This window comes from Dendrobium catenatum, unplaced genomic scaffold, assembly GCF_001605985.2.
Source record: "Dendrobium catenatum unplaced genomic scaffold, ASM160598v2 fragScaff_scaffold_231, whole genome shotgun sequence".
Taxonomy (NCBI): Eukaryota; Viridiplantae; Streptophyta; class Magnoliopsida; order Asparagales; family Orchidaceae; genus Dendrobium; species Dendrobium catenatum.
This window is the reverse complement of record NW_021318693.1, coordinates 11686296-11701759: the sequence shown is the minus strand read 5'-3', so window position 1 is coordinate 11701759 and position 15464 is coordinate 11686296. Positions and strand designations below refer to the sequence as shown.

General features: G+C 34.8%; 1 protein-coding gene and 1 non-coding gene across 9 annotated transcripts in view; both read right to left on the bottom strand.

The window, feature by feature from the left end:
* LOC110106860 overlaps positions 1 to 14859 on the bottom strand; it is a 35945-nt gene extending 21086 nt beyond the window's left edge. For 2 of the 8 annotated variants that reach the window (XM_028693185.1, XM_028693186.1), the window contains exons 1-4: positions 14617 to 14855; positions 9600 to 9707; positions 9359 to 9490; positions 8261 to 8983 (exon numbers count right to left, since the gene is read on the bottom strand). In XM_028693185.1, coding sequence (XP_028549018.1) covers positions 8261 to 8983; positions 9359 to 9490; positions 9600 to 9707; positions 14617 to 14718 — 1065 coding nt within the window. In that variant the 5' untranslated portion in view covers positions 14719 to 14855. Of the gene's footprint in view, positions 1 to 8260; positions 8984 to 9358; positions 9491 to 9599; positions 9708 to 13315; positions 13810 to 14616 lie in introns of those variants that run through there. The other 6 variants (XM_028693188.1, XM_028693189.1, XM_028693190.1 and 3 more) reach the window with 6 other exon arrangements.
* Positions 14860 to 15022: 163 nt separating this feature from the next.
* Positions 15023 to 15094, bottom strand: TRNAD-GUC. Its single transcript has one exon. It is a non-coding gene; the product is annotated as a tRNA-Asp (tRNA).
* Positions 15095 to 15464: the final 370 nt, after the last annotated feature.

The following is a 15464-nucleotide window of genomic DNA, read 5'->3' as shown; positions in this document are numbered from 1 at the left end:
GAATTATCAGAATCCATCTCTAAAACCCATATTCACACAAGCAAAAGAACAGAAATGCACCGACACGCTAAGGGATACGGATGAAGGGAGAAAGCGGACTGGCAGTTTAGCTCGTAGATCTAAGATCCTAAAAAAAACAGATATATTCAGTGCTTGAAATGGACTTCATGTTGAAATGCCAGAATAAAATAATTTATGTCGAGCCAATGTTAAGCCAAGACTGCTACAAATCAAGCTGGCATAAATTTTAAAATCAAATTGATATATAAACATAATGTAATAACCTGAGAAATTGTGAAAATATCCTAAGCATTTTAACGGGTTGATATTGAAATTTCATCGCGTAATTTTGGCAATATGCCATTTTAACTAAACTAATTAGTGTAATTATAAAACTATCATGAAAAAGTGTACTACATTTAGATATGGAATAATACAACATGGATCCATTTAACCTTCAATTAGGTCAACATAAATTTTTTGGCATACTACAAACATACTGATGATTCTACTGATAATTACATTGAATGTTTGTATGATGTTTGTTATTATATGGTGTGACGTATAAAAAAAGGGCAAGAAAGGCTGCCGAAAAATGATTGACTAATTCATGTTGGCTGAAGATATGTTATCCCATAGAGGATGGTAGACCAACGAGCTTTCTTTTCAATAAGGTTTGTAATGTAATCCTAATGATATAAAAAGAGAGGCATAAAAAGATTGATTGATATGCTACACTACATCGACGGGCATGAAGTAACGACTTCTTACAAGAAAGTCATCTGACTGACTTGTGACATGTGATATGAGATTGATTCCTAGAAATATAACTAATATAATTGAGACTGATTCTTATAAGTTTGACCTACAAGACTAGAAATGAGAAAGAACATCACAGATAATCAGGCGTCTTATCTAACTTATATTGCTTACATTGATACATTTCTTGCATAATCATATGATAGGAACATATATGATAGATTACACATATGATATGATATGATCTATACATGATATAGGATATAACTGATATAAGTATGTGATATGCTTGATTATATATATATATATATATATATCACATGCCATGAATTATATGATACATAATATATTGCAGGGACATTGGTTAGACTACATTGGACATGATATATGTATATATAATATAGATAATATATGACATGCATATTATAATAATAAGTGTATGGATTTCTTAAGTAGATATATTAACTATTTTGTAACAAATAGGTATATAAATAATAGAACCTATTGAGTTTTCATTTCTTTAATGATCATTACTCATGAAATATACAGTTGTATAGATTGTTATTGCTCATATGACCTAGTATTGTTCACAATGACTAATGCATGCTTTTAGAGTTATATGTTTTATACTAATATTTATTGAATGATTATATGCATACTTTTTTCTATTTTGTTGCATTAATTTCAATGATAGGTTCAAATAACTTATTGAGTTGTTAGCTCCTTCCGTGGTTTTACATGTTTTTCAAAAAGGGGATAGGATCTAATATAGTGAGACAGATCGGGATTCAAGTTTTTCTTTTATTTCTATATTTTATTTTATTCTTTTGAAATCAGTAAAAAGATAGGCTGATCGATTACTAATGGGACTCCCAATTATTGTACATGAATTTTGAGGAATAAGCATAATTTTACATTTTTTATATATATGATTATTAGTTGTCTCCACTAGACTGAATTATATTTGATATATCATCAAAAACTTATCTCAATCGAACACGAATCTCGAGGCAAAATCAAGTCGGAAACTTTAAAAATTAAATTCGGGATCACCTGAACTCCGATTTCAACAAACTTACAATCAAACTGAGCATCTCGAAAATATGAACCCAACGACACCAAATTCAACTCGATCTGAACCCAAATGAGTCCAAATCAAGGACCTGAAGCGATGTTGGAAAGTTCGAATCATAGTTTGAGTTACCAAACAATTTCCAAACATAACGTGCTTATAGTTGAATCGAGCAGCTCGACGAGACGAATCCAACGAGCCCAAGATCGTCGAATTCCAACATCATTAAGACCTTCAAAAATCTGACGAATGGTACACGATCAAGGGATTCAATATCGGAAGTCCATCCAACCACTCCCCATTTACCTCTGATCTCTCACCTATATACGGGTCATGCCACTCCAGAAATCTATAAATAGACCCATCATTTCTCTTGAGATGGTACCCAAGCAAGAAGAAGAAGAGAAGAGAAAAAGGATAGAAGGGAAGAAACTCCTCCTCGCCCCCCACCGGGAATTTTGCCCGAATTCCGAGCGACGCCGAAATTCCGCCCGATTTCCACATGACGCCGGAATTCTGCCCGACTTCCACGAGACGCCAAAATTCTGCCCAAGTAACGTCGGAGTTCCACCCTATTTTCTAGTGACGCCGAAACTCCGCCCAAGTAACGCCGAAGTTCCGCCCTATTTTCCAGTGGCACTGAAACATCGCCCAAGTGACGCCGGAATTCTACCCGATCTCCAAGTGACTTTGGGATTCAACCAGAATACCCGACATCGTTGAATCTCAAATTATTGCTTGTAACTGAACTTCAATTCGGGAGTGGATTATTGTAATCTGATTATCCTAAATTTTAAGGACGAGTCAGCCTCTTGTACCTCAAGCAAACACTAGTGGAACTCTTTCAACTAGGCGTGGCCCCGTGATTTTTCCTCTTCCAGGGTTTTCCACGTAAAAATCCTGGTGTTTTTATTTCTCTCATGTTTGTGTGCTAGATATATGTACAACGCTGAGACGTAAACTTTCTAACTCTATCGCCGTATATATTCTAGTTCGCAACAATATTGATAAATTATTAATAGCTCTGGTAGTTTAATTAAAGGTTATTAGGCAATTCTTCCAAATTTGATTTTGGGACATGCCATAATATGTATAGGTATTTAAGATAAATACAACAAAAATGCATAAATATATGTACATATGTTTATATGTAGGTAAAAATGTATCAAAACAGATTTCTAACAATTAACACTACTTTGGAACTTCCTCTAACTTGATTCAAGAGTCAATATTAACAAAGCATGTATGTGCATATCCAATCTTTAGTTCAGGTCACATAATTTAGAGATCAAATCAGTCGCATCATTAGGTCAATGAAGTAGAAAAGCTCATAAAACAAGAATAAGGGCTTTTTCAAAAAAAAGTTTAAGCAAAGTTTCTAATAGAAGTGCCAATTTGTAGCACTGTGACATTAAATAAACAAGGTGCTACATAATAGTATGATAAGGAGAACGAAAGTATTTAGTTTAGTCACACATCTGATAGGTAGTGAGGCCTGCAATGCTTTATGGTGCTGAATTTTGGCCTTTAAAAGAGAAGCATAATACTAAGTTAAGTGTGGCAGAGATGAGGATGCTCAGGTGGATGAGTGGCTTTACCCTTAGAGATAGGATACGAAATGAGCATATACGTGAAAAGGTTGGAGTAGCTCCAGTAGAAGATAAGATTAGAGAAAGTCTCCTTAGATGGTCTGATCACATAAAACGGCGGCCTTCCAATGACCCGATTAGGAGAGTAAAACGGCGGCCTTGCGATGACCCGGTTAGGAGAGTAGAGGTATTAGATTTGACTTATGTTAAGAAAGGTAGGGGTAGACCTAAAAAGACTTGGTTAGAAAATATTATGAATGACCTTTCTTTATTAGATTTAAACGAGAATTTGACTTTTAATAGGACACAATGGAGAAAAAGGATTCATGGAGCCGACCCCACGTAGTGGGATAAAGGCTTGATGTTGTTGTACACATCTGATAGGTAAAAATTATGACAATATAGAAATACCAAATAACTGGCCCTTACATATAGCTCAACCTTTTCAGTTGAAAACTTATCATGACCAACTTAATCCCCCTTTTTGTTAAGACATGGAGAATTTTCTTGTAAGCCTTAATTTTAAAGCCAAACCTACTACATGAATTTTTTTCATATATTTTTCATGCATTCCTAGAACTCTACCAAACTTGCATAATAATATTACCTATGCCGAGGCCATCTGCCTAACCTCTACGAGTTTGTTGCATACCACCTCTTAGCATTATATAAGGAGATAGTTGAATGATGTTGAATGCCATCAATTATGCTTCTCATTTATTAGCAAGATATAGAAGCTAAGATCAAAGACATGGCCAATGGAGTGATAGAAGATTAGTTAATTTAGCTAGTGTCAAAGGAGAATTTGTCGTACTAGTGAGACAAAAGTAAGAAAAATATTTCAGTGACCCTAAACTAACAGACATTTACCTCTCTATGGGACCGTGGAGGTAGGTGGATTTCATTGAATAACAAATTCTCTTTTGTTATTCTTTTATAATCTCTATCCAGACTATTTTCCGATTTTCATGATTGCCTTCGTCTTGAGCACACTTCTTCTCAACAACTAATATCAAAGCTTCGATAGCTTTGGAATCTATGAGAAAAGTGGGAGCGGGAGCAATGACGTAAAAAGATGGAAAGGTAAGGATTGATCAATACAAAGACAAGGACTTCAAGTACTGAAAAATGCAAATCAAAAATTAACTATGCCAAAGAAAACTGCATCTAACTCTCTTTAAGTAGAAGGCACAACTATGAGCCAAAAAAATTGGGATCTTGTAAACATGCAAGCATTGGGAGTTACACGTTTTTCATTGGCAAATAAATGTGGCATTCAACATAATACAAGAGAGGATCATCTTGCAAGCTTTATTAGACATGTATAAGAGTATTTTTAAAAAGATTTTTTAATCTCAAGAGAGTTGAAGGCGCTTCCGCAATGGCGCATGTCAATAAGTTTAATTTAATCACAACTTAATTGTGCTCAACTAGTATCAACTTTAATGATGAAGTTCATGCATTGAACTTAATCATCATTACCATAAATCTTAGATTGAAATTGCAATTGTAAGTAATTCATGTGGGCTATTAAGTCAAAGCTCAACTATGGCATAATCTTCAGTGAATCAAGAGATGAGAATCAATTGAAGATTCTACTTTTGTAGCTTTGAATCTTTTTGAATCTTAAGAGCAAAGAAAAAGTGCAATAAGGGAGAACAACATGGGTTGATTTAAATCTTAAAATAAGAATTTATTAAATCCATAGTAGTGTATGTTGGTCATATGGCAATATCAGCCACTTGAAAGGAATTCTCCATAAAGGAATGGTGGATAGAGTTCAAATCAAATATATTAGGAACATGTAAATGTTGCTCTTGATGCATTAGTCATTAGTGAGTATGGCCTTATGGAGCCCTAAATCTTTGACTCAGATGTAGCATTTCATATAAATCCACATAAAAATTTTATATATAATTTTTCTAGTGTACTAAGAAAGGGGTCAACTTATTGATGGGAACTTTTGAATGTTGTTTTACTTGGTGATGTGCAAATTAAAACTATTAATAGGACATGTTCCTAGCTTGAAGAGGAACCTAATCTCAATTGGGCAATTTGGCTAAAAAGGTTGTGTCTCAACCTTATATACTGATACTCGAAAGGTCATCAATGGTGCTTTGGTGATAGCATGTGGAAGCAAGGATGGCACCATGTACATGATAATATGATATCAAGCACCAAAATTTTAAAAGCAATTGTTGAATCCATTCCTGGATATTTTAGAGGTGTAATGTAGGATGAAGTTTCTAACAAGTAGAACTTCCAAAGGGTTAATTGGTATTACAGGATAAATGGCAATTCAAGAACTAGAAGCATTAAGATAACAACACAATGATAGTGCTAAATGATGAAAGATCTACCACTAAAATTTGAGGTATTATGAAACATCGATCAACCTTTATTGATGACTATGATGTCATGCCACACAAAGATGACTCATTCAAACGAGAACATCAAAATTAATCTTCAACTAAAAGATTGTTGAGAGTAGAGATAATTTTAACACCAACTTTACTTGTGAAGTAAAAACCTACTTCATTGATTTATTTCTTCTTTCATGGATCCCTAATATTTAACATTTACAAATATATTGTCGATCACCTAATACCATCTACCTAACAATAATAAATTTGTTATATGCCACCTCTAAGTGTTATATGAAGATAAAGTTGCATGATGTTAAAGGACATCACTCATTATTATGCTTTATTCAGCCAAATGTAAAGGCAGCCTTCTAACGAGTCAATGGAGTGATTAGAGGTTGGTAGTTATATTGGCATGTGTCATGCAAAGAGATTCATCTATTGAGTACTCAACATCAACCACTAAAGCTATGGTGGTGATAGTTAAAAGTTAGAGGTCTACTTAAAAGGAAATTAACAATTGTTGCTAAAATTCGTGGCCGATGAAGTGGTCCAACATAGGAAATGACAAGATTTCTTGTATATCCAAGAGCATAATCGATGAAGCATTCTCAAATTTGAAGAGGGAATAAAAAAGAGAGAGAGAGAGAGAAAAAAGGAAATGTTAGTGAGATAAAAGTGAGAAATATTTGAGTGAATATTTGTATCTTATTTTTCTCTACAGACTAATGGGGCATGTATCTCTTTATATGTTGTGAACATTGATAGATCTCATTAAGCGATGTAAACTTTTTTTTTTTCTTTTCATAATGTTGTTATAGATTATTTTTCCTATTGTCATGAACATCATTACTCTTGGGCATACTCTTTTCCCTAACACTTTAATCTATGCTCACTAACAAATGAAGCAAAGGTTTGATTGGGCTTAAGTCATACAATTTGTGAATCCCATAGATCTTGGTCCCTTCTACTATGATTGGACAAAATCCAAAAGTGAGACTTCAAAGCATGACCCACATAATTGAGTGGACTCTTGGTGCATGATTCTTGATGATGTTAAAAAACTTATATTTAGGGGCAGTAGAAACTAATGTGGAGAGCTTTCATGAGAGGGAGATATAATTAAGGCACATGAAAGTATTCTTTTTAGTCCCATCTTAGAGAAGAGAAAAATAAATTAGTGTAGAAATTCCAACTGATTGACCATCACCCATAGGCTTAAAATTTTAAGCTAAAAATGAGTTAGCCATTAATATATCGGGTCCAATTTTGATCTCTTTTTGGTCTACAATCCATAACATAAGCATTGGCCATTTTTGTTGGAACAAGTGCACAACTCACATGTTTGTTGTAAGCATGCTAATATAAAAGCCCCATATAAAATATTTATCACTATCTTTTCACATAAAAAAATTACATAAATAAGGCATGAAGTATATAGGAGTGTGAGTCAAGCTAACTCATGAGTCGGCTTGGGCTTGGCTTGATAAATGGTTTGTTAGCCAAGCTCGATGAGTTAGCGAGCCAAGCTTGAGCCAGCCCTTACTCGACTCGTTAGCTTGTAAGTCTGCTCGTTTAAAAATATTAATATAAAATGTACTTAAAATATATTAGCATTCAAAATTTTAAGTATAAAGTTATAAAAAAATATTTAAAAAATATATCTCACTTTTTATATTAAGTGATTATTTATAATTTTTTTCTTTCATTCATTTTATCATGTTATTATAATAAATGCTGAATCATAATTATTTTCTCTTTTTCATAATAAATGAGACAACTTGAACTCGTAGAATAAAGCTCAAACTTATGCAATGGGTGACTCAAACTCGACTCGATTCATTTACACCCCTAAAAACATCATATTGGATATAACACAATTTTACATATCAAAAAGACTAAAATTATGCAAAAATACGTTTAGTTAAAGTAACTAGCCAATTTCTCAAGCTTTGATACATTGGCAGTCATGAGAAATCCGGCACCTTTACAAAGGTATGTGAAACAAGAAGAAACAAATGCAAACCAATTTAACTGTGTGGCACTACAACGTGATAGCTCATAATGCTGGAAAAAGCACAAGGATGTAGATGCCTCCTTTACACAAACTACACATAAGGAGTTTTTGTGAGGAGGTTCAAATTCAAACTATGCCCTATTGTTAGATTCTTGATTCACAACAAATTATTAAACTAAGAACAATAATAACAACGTCAAGCCTTTATCCCACTATTTTGGGTCAGTTACATGAATCTTTTTTCTCCATTGTGTCATGTTAAGAATAAAATTTTAATTTAAACTAGTTTAAAAAAATTCTATTATGAAAACATATGATTCCCCTACACAGTCTTCATTTCAAACTTGCCCAAACTCATCATAAAATAAATATTATAAGTAACAGTAAAGGAATAACACAAGCATTTTGATAATAGAGAAAGTCATCAATCACAATTAAGTTAAGATGTCATGCTGAGTACCATGATTTTGACTGCATTGCTGATTTTATCTAGGCCGATTGTGAAACTAGAAGTTTCAGTATCAACGCAATTATTCTGATGAGAAACAATGTGCTTATCAACAACAGATTCAGAACAATCCAAATCAATCGAAATCTCTTTTGAAGCGAGAACGGAATGGCAGTTTAATTCTGGTTCCCCTTGCATCATTAAATTAGTTTCTTCGTGGCCGTTGCCATTAGCAAATGAAATGATTTCGGTTTCCTTTTGACACTGAATATTTGATGATTTTAGATGCATTAGAGGGGAAAACATGCCATTTGGTGAGGTCCTATGATGCCTAGCAATACCATCATTTGCAGAATCTTCATTATGTGAGACACTTTGTTCTCCCTTCAATTGCATGGCATTGCTGTCTGGGGAAAGATAACAAAGATCATCCATTTGTTGCAAAATACAAGTTTTTGAATTACTTTGTAGACCCTGAGGACAGATCTTTTTTGACCTTGCTTCCCTCATAATATCATTTCGAGCATTTCTCTTCTTTCGAATTCTCTTTCTAGAGCAACGTTTTTCTTCGAAGGCAGACACTAAACTGGAGTATTGGTCAGAGACTTGAGGACATATTTGGTCCTTATTCTTAGATCCATTGCAGAAGAAAGGGGAAAATAAACTTCTTCCTTCTGCCGTGTTCACAAGCTCACGAAGCAGTCTCTGGATGGATGGATTTTTGAATCCAAAAAGCTGCACAAATATGGAAAAACAGCACGAAAATAAACAAGAAGACAAGTAAGATACACATCAAAACTCCTAAACTATACTCTTTTGTGCCCGCCACACAACTAAGAAATTTCAGAAAATGAACTTTATACAATTAAAACTCATGCAATGGAAAGCATAGCGTGTTTAAAAGGCCGGGAAAGCACGCTTTTTAGAAGGCCAGAAAACCGCCACATTTAATAGTAAAGTCTCCTCATGTCACATGAATTCATATAAAAGCTAACATTACACAAATTCAAAACTGCTGCTATCTAATTTTTCTTTTAGAAAGGGTATGTCTACATTCTACAAATCCTATTTTTCTAGACAAATATACTGAAATTTTAAGAACTTTCTTGCCTCAGAACCATCAATTTTATTTGAAAGTCTCTTCACATTCCAGTTCTTCAGTTTGGGACAGTTCTTCTGGTAATTCTCCCAAGCAATATCAGGAGTTTGACCATTAAATGAACTCCCATCAACTGCTGTGATCTGCACAATGCAAGATTTCAGCTAGAGTAAAAATTTATGAAAAGCATTGTCAAAAGTTGACGTTCAGTAGTTCAAAGATAGACAAAGGGGAAAAGTTTTGTCAACATACAACAAATAGAGGCCCTTTCAGTCCCTCGCAAACTTCCATCTGAAAAACATTTCCAGCATGAGTTCGAATAGCATGATAACCAACTGGATAAGGGTAACGGTCTTTGCCCTGTTTAAACAAAGAGATGCACTCTTATAAGAATGGTTCTGCCCACTAAAATCTGGAATCCAAATAGCAATAAATAAATCATTACACTGGATCTTAATCATCAATATTAATGAGCAATAACAAGCTGTCCTAAATCATGAAAAAATTAATAAAGATGTTTGAAGATTCCAATGAGAATCTGCTTGCATAGTCAGACAAATATAAGTGCTGCATTTTACCAATCATGCTAAGCAGTGTGAACCCTCCTCTAAGGTTACAATTATATCCAAAAACTACAAAACAAGCTCACCCACTCATATAGAGCTAGAGAGTAAGAATTTGTTTTCAACAACGACACTGATGAAATTTAGGCAAAGCACACAGTGTAGGCTTTGCAAAAAGAAAGACAGATTTACATTGTACATTCAAATTCAAGCAGGCTGACCTAGAAAAATATGGTAAGCAATTTGATAAGTGGAGGAAAGTAACGAAACAACGTTGTGCAATTAACAAAAAAACAAATGAGACCCTATTTTCAAGATTTCAAGAGCAAATTGACTTGCATAATATTCCTGGTTTAGTATAGTCCTGCGGACATTTTGTGGGGCAGAAAATTTTAGGCAAATATAGCAAAAGAGAAGCAAACCTGAAAGTCCCTAATTATTAGGAATGTGAATTATATGTATTGATGTTGCTTCTTAGTTTTTTTCTTATTATTAATTTATTATCAATATAAAACATTCCAATCAGTGGCGGAGCTAAGAGCGGGCCTGTGGAATTTTTGGAATTGATTGAAACTTGATTGGGAGTTTAGCTAAGGATTTAGCAAAATGCAGTTTTTTTAATTTTAGGTCTATTGCAACTATTGAATAGGAGTTTTTGGAATTGATTAAAACATGAATTTTAAAGTTGGAAACTTGTTACACATGCAGAAAATCATGAAGGATATATTGAAATATGTTGTATTTGAATATATCTTAAGAGATTGTGAATTTGTGATTAGTTTCTTTCTTCTTTGTTGTGCTTTGTTGATAATAAATAGGATCTCTCAGGCATGTAAAAATAATTGGATATTGAGTATTGAAATGAATTTTCAGTTTTTCTCTATTTTTATGTGTAATTGTTAGTGTGTACTCTCAGTGCTATGTAAGTGTGAACATCTTCAAAAGATGAATCTCCTTGTACCCGCAAAAAGCATAATTCTTCCTTTCAATTATTATCGTTCCAATATGCTGGATCCTTGGTTTTACATGTATAATTGAAATTTGTTAAATGTGATATGTGCCAAATTTCTTTGAAATGTGAAATTGGTTATTGCTAAACTTTATGTTCATTCACTATTTTCTTATAGAATTTCATATTTTGACATATATTAAATTATATTTGGAATGAAGGAAACATTTTTGTTGTTTTTCGGTTAGAAGTAATAGTTCTTGGAATGATAATTGTGATTTTGTTTGCGTTTCAATGTAAATCTCACCCAGAATTATATTAATAACCCAAGAATCTTAACTATTCCAGATCAATAAGCATATCTTAGCAAGCTAAAATGAAACTTTGTGCTGGGTATTTAAAAGAACAATGTCCCAAAAGTGTGTATTTAAGATGTTTTTATTGTCTACATTTACTTAGCATCTCCAACTCTAACCAGCCCTAGAACCTTCCTTCAAGTTGTACTGAGCCTAATTCACTAGTTAATGCATTGTAATGAAAATGTCAAAATACACATGAAAGTGGATAGATGCCTTCTACTGAAAATGCTAAGATATATATGAACGTGGATAAAATACTGGCCATTATACAAGTAAAACAGATAGATGAAATCCTTGAATGTTAGTGGTGACCCTTAGGCATTCACATAAGCGAAATCCTTGAATGTTAGTGGTGACCCTTAGGCATTCACATAAGCATTGGTTTAATAGGTACCCATACAGTAATGTAATAGGCTCAACTCCCATTCTAATATTCTATCCCAAAATAAGTGATTAATTGTCCAATTGGAATCAGGAAATTCAAATGTAATTCCCCTTAAATCGGAACATCGACCATGATTGAGTAAGATTTATGAGAGTTATTAACACAATGCTGACTCATGTTTAAATACATTATAGATGCATGAGTGAATGACCCTCGATGCTTTTGAAGCGTCTCATAGTCTGATATATATGGGAATTTCAAACTAGTTAAAATTGCTGATGCATCCAAAAATGGATAAAAAGGTCCCATTCGTGCAATGAAATATTTAGTTAGAACCGTTGTATGTTAGTGGCAGCCCTAACCTATTGATTTTAACTTTCGACATGTTTTAATTGTTAGCATATTGGATCAATTTTGCGATGTTGTACACCAACAATCAGTACAAACTCCTTCATGCCCCCCAATTAAGATCTACAAAAGAATGGAGGATTAGCCCACATCAATAGTGAAAATATGATTCAAATTCCTAAAATAATAGTATAATTTCTTATGCTAGCAATTTGTTAGAAGTTCATTATTTATTCCAAGGATTATAATAACCAAAAACATCGAGAAATAAGACCAAATTTTACTTAAAATTTATACCCAACATTCACATGTCACGAAAATGATCAAAATCATTTTGATAAAATAATTCTTCTTGCTACGGCAATCATTTTGATAATATATATAGCCTAAACATCACCATTGTTCCTATTAGTGTTATTATATCAAATGAATAATGGTAATGTAGCATCATGATAGGAAACACATGTAGATCTCAAGTATTTCCTATCAATCTTCGAAAACAGCGAGCTTCTACACAAAAATCAACACAAAACTACGAAAACAGTAGATAATTTGTATTATTTGATGAAAGGGAAACATAAATTAGCAAGATACAATTGATCTTCTATTCAAGAGGATGATTGATATCTCCCAAATTTCTAGACGCCGCTAGATCCCAAAGAAAAACCTAAATCTAGGAGATCTCAAATTTCAGCCAAATTCAAGATGCCCTAACCCTAAGAAAACAAAGTATTTAATGCGTACAAATCAAAAGGAAATCCCTAAACAATCCCTATATTCAAATTCCCTCCTAAGCTTTCTCAAAAATACTTCCTAAATCAGCCCGCTTGGCGCTTGCGGTGCAATCAGCGACTCAGCGTACAGGAGAGGCGAACGTCTCCGCCTCGATTCCACCTAGACCGGTCATTTATGGACCGGCTAGACCGATCTAACAATACTCCCCTCCCAAAGATCCACCTTGCCTGCAAGGTTGAAAGACGACACTCTCCATTCCTTCTTCATCACAAATGGTAAGAACCTGAAGAGTTCGGGTCCTTACACCCGTGCCCCGGCATATACCTCTCGTCACATCTAAAACAGAGCCCATTCGCTTTCTTCTCCTATAATTCTGACTCTGTGAGCTTCTTGAAGTTGTCCCCAGGTCTTCCTCCTGCAGTTTTTCCTTCGAAGTCCCCCGAAGAGTATCCAGTGTTGACTCCTTGAATTTTAATAAGGTGGTGTTCATCCTGTAATTATATATGCCATAATTAACAAGATCATATAGGTCGCTGTCAGGTGATTTTATATTTGTCCAAATAGCAAAAGTCTATATAATCAACTTGTGGTTTGCAAACGAGGGCGTTACATTCATCAAGCATACATACATTGATAAGTCAATTTCTTCAAAGAATATTGCATATCCAAGAAAATATCAAGCCAAATTCAAGTATGGGCTGGGTCATTATATCGACAGATCCTCAGTCGCAAACCTGCGCAGCAAGGGAACACATGAAGAAGTTGAAGTCGTTAGCGACTCATTAACAGCTCTGCCTCAAGTGAAACAGTGGAAGTCGAAGAGCAGCGACGGAACGGCAACGAGTGGAAGGAAGCGAAGAAACTAACTACTCAATCAAAATTGAACCTCACGTTGAAGCAGGCGAAGTCGAACAGCAACGAAGGTGAAGTCGAGCAGCAACGAAGCGCATGAAAGGGGAGAAAGATGGCTACCGTCGCAGCAAGCAAAGCTCCTGATGTTACTTCCTATCCAAGAAAAGAACGTCGTCGAATTGTCGTGACTTCCGATCCGACAAGTAAGGAACGTCGTAGAAGAAGGCGAAGAAGCTTTTACGATTCGTTCAAAACTCTACCAAATGTGAAGCAGGTGAAGTCGAACAACGAAATGTCGAAGGAGGCGAAGAAGCTTTAGGTTAAGGTTTTTAAAAAAAGAATTTGCGTTCTTTGAGGCGTACGCCCCACAGGAAAGAGGCGCGGCGCGCCTCAGCCAAATTGAGCTGCACGCCTCACAAAAAAAGTTTGAGGTGTGCGCCTCATGGTATGTTTTTTTAGTAAATGCACAGAGGCGCACAGTGGCTATACATCTGCCGATGACTGGATGCCCAATGGCAGCACAAGAGCATCTGGCTTCGAGTCCGAGCGAGTAACAAAGACGAATGAACAAGTATCTTTTTAATTCTATTATCATTTTTGCTCCATTGCCTTTCAAAAAGCTGACGAATTCCAAACCCTTCACCTATTACAATCAAAACTTAACATAACCAATCAATTCCTCCCGTAAAACCTCTTAAAATTATTTTTTGAGCGCACACCAATCAATCACTGGCCACACCAGCACGGAAACGATTATAAGCACAAAACACTGGAGTGACCATTTCCGGCAGTAGAATAAAAACCCGGTAAGAATGAACACTGAGTACCACAAAAAAAAGCAATAGCTAGCAACAACCAGACACTATCTTCTGAAAACTTGATGAGAAAAGCAATGACAGATGCATTCCATCTTAGCGGAGTTTAGGCTGCCAATTTAAAGTTCATGGATGAGGCTTTGCATATATGCGAGAATGCAAGTTTTGCTCAAAGTCACACAACAACAACAAAAAAACAATAACAGCATCATGGCTTCATCAAAGCTATGAAGGTTTTAAAATCCGAGTGAAAGGTCACAAACCCTAGTGCAGCTCCAGTACTTCTTGTCCCAGGGACCAACATATAGAGAGCCGATGGAGGCAATCTCGAGGTCGTCTGCCCGCTCAGCACCGCGATTCTCCATCGATAAGTGACAGAAGAGTAGGCGTCAGGGAGGGAAGAAAGCGCTTGAAGAAAGAAAAGGAACGAGCACGAGAGAACTCACAGAAGTGAACCGGAGGGAGAAGTCGAGAAAAGCAATCAGAAATTTCCCATCTGGCCTGATATATGTATATTATTTCTACTTCGCTTTTATTTTTTCCCGCCAATGAATTCTTTGGTTCTTTGCGCTTGCGCGAAGTTTTTTTTTTTTTTTTCTTCCCAATAATGCTGAGAAGCGACAAAGTTAATGGGGAAACTTAAATATAAAACCGGTTAAAAAAAAAAGACGCCGTTGCCGGGGATCGAACCCGGGTCACCCGCGTGACAGGCGGGAATACTCACCACTATACTACAACGACTTTGTTTAAAAGAATCCCTTTAATCTATATTTGCTAACAAAATTGTTAAACTATTTCAAAAAATTTATTTTGAAGTGAAAATTAAAATATAATATAGATAGTAGTTCACATAATAAGTTAAATTTTCCTACCTTGTATATATTTTTTTATTATGCATTTAATTTATATGATGAAATATAATTCTTGATTTGTTTTTTACATTTCAAATGATCAAAGTATAGTCATAAATTTTCTAAGTTGATCATGAGCTGTGAATTCTATTTTTAGCAAATTTATAGTCAAGATGAGAATTTATGAATCCAACTCCAAATGGACCTGTCAAGTACTCAAGCATAATTGAAAACTCTCTAAAATCATTTGAAATATCAAG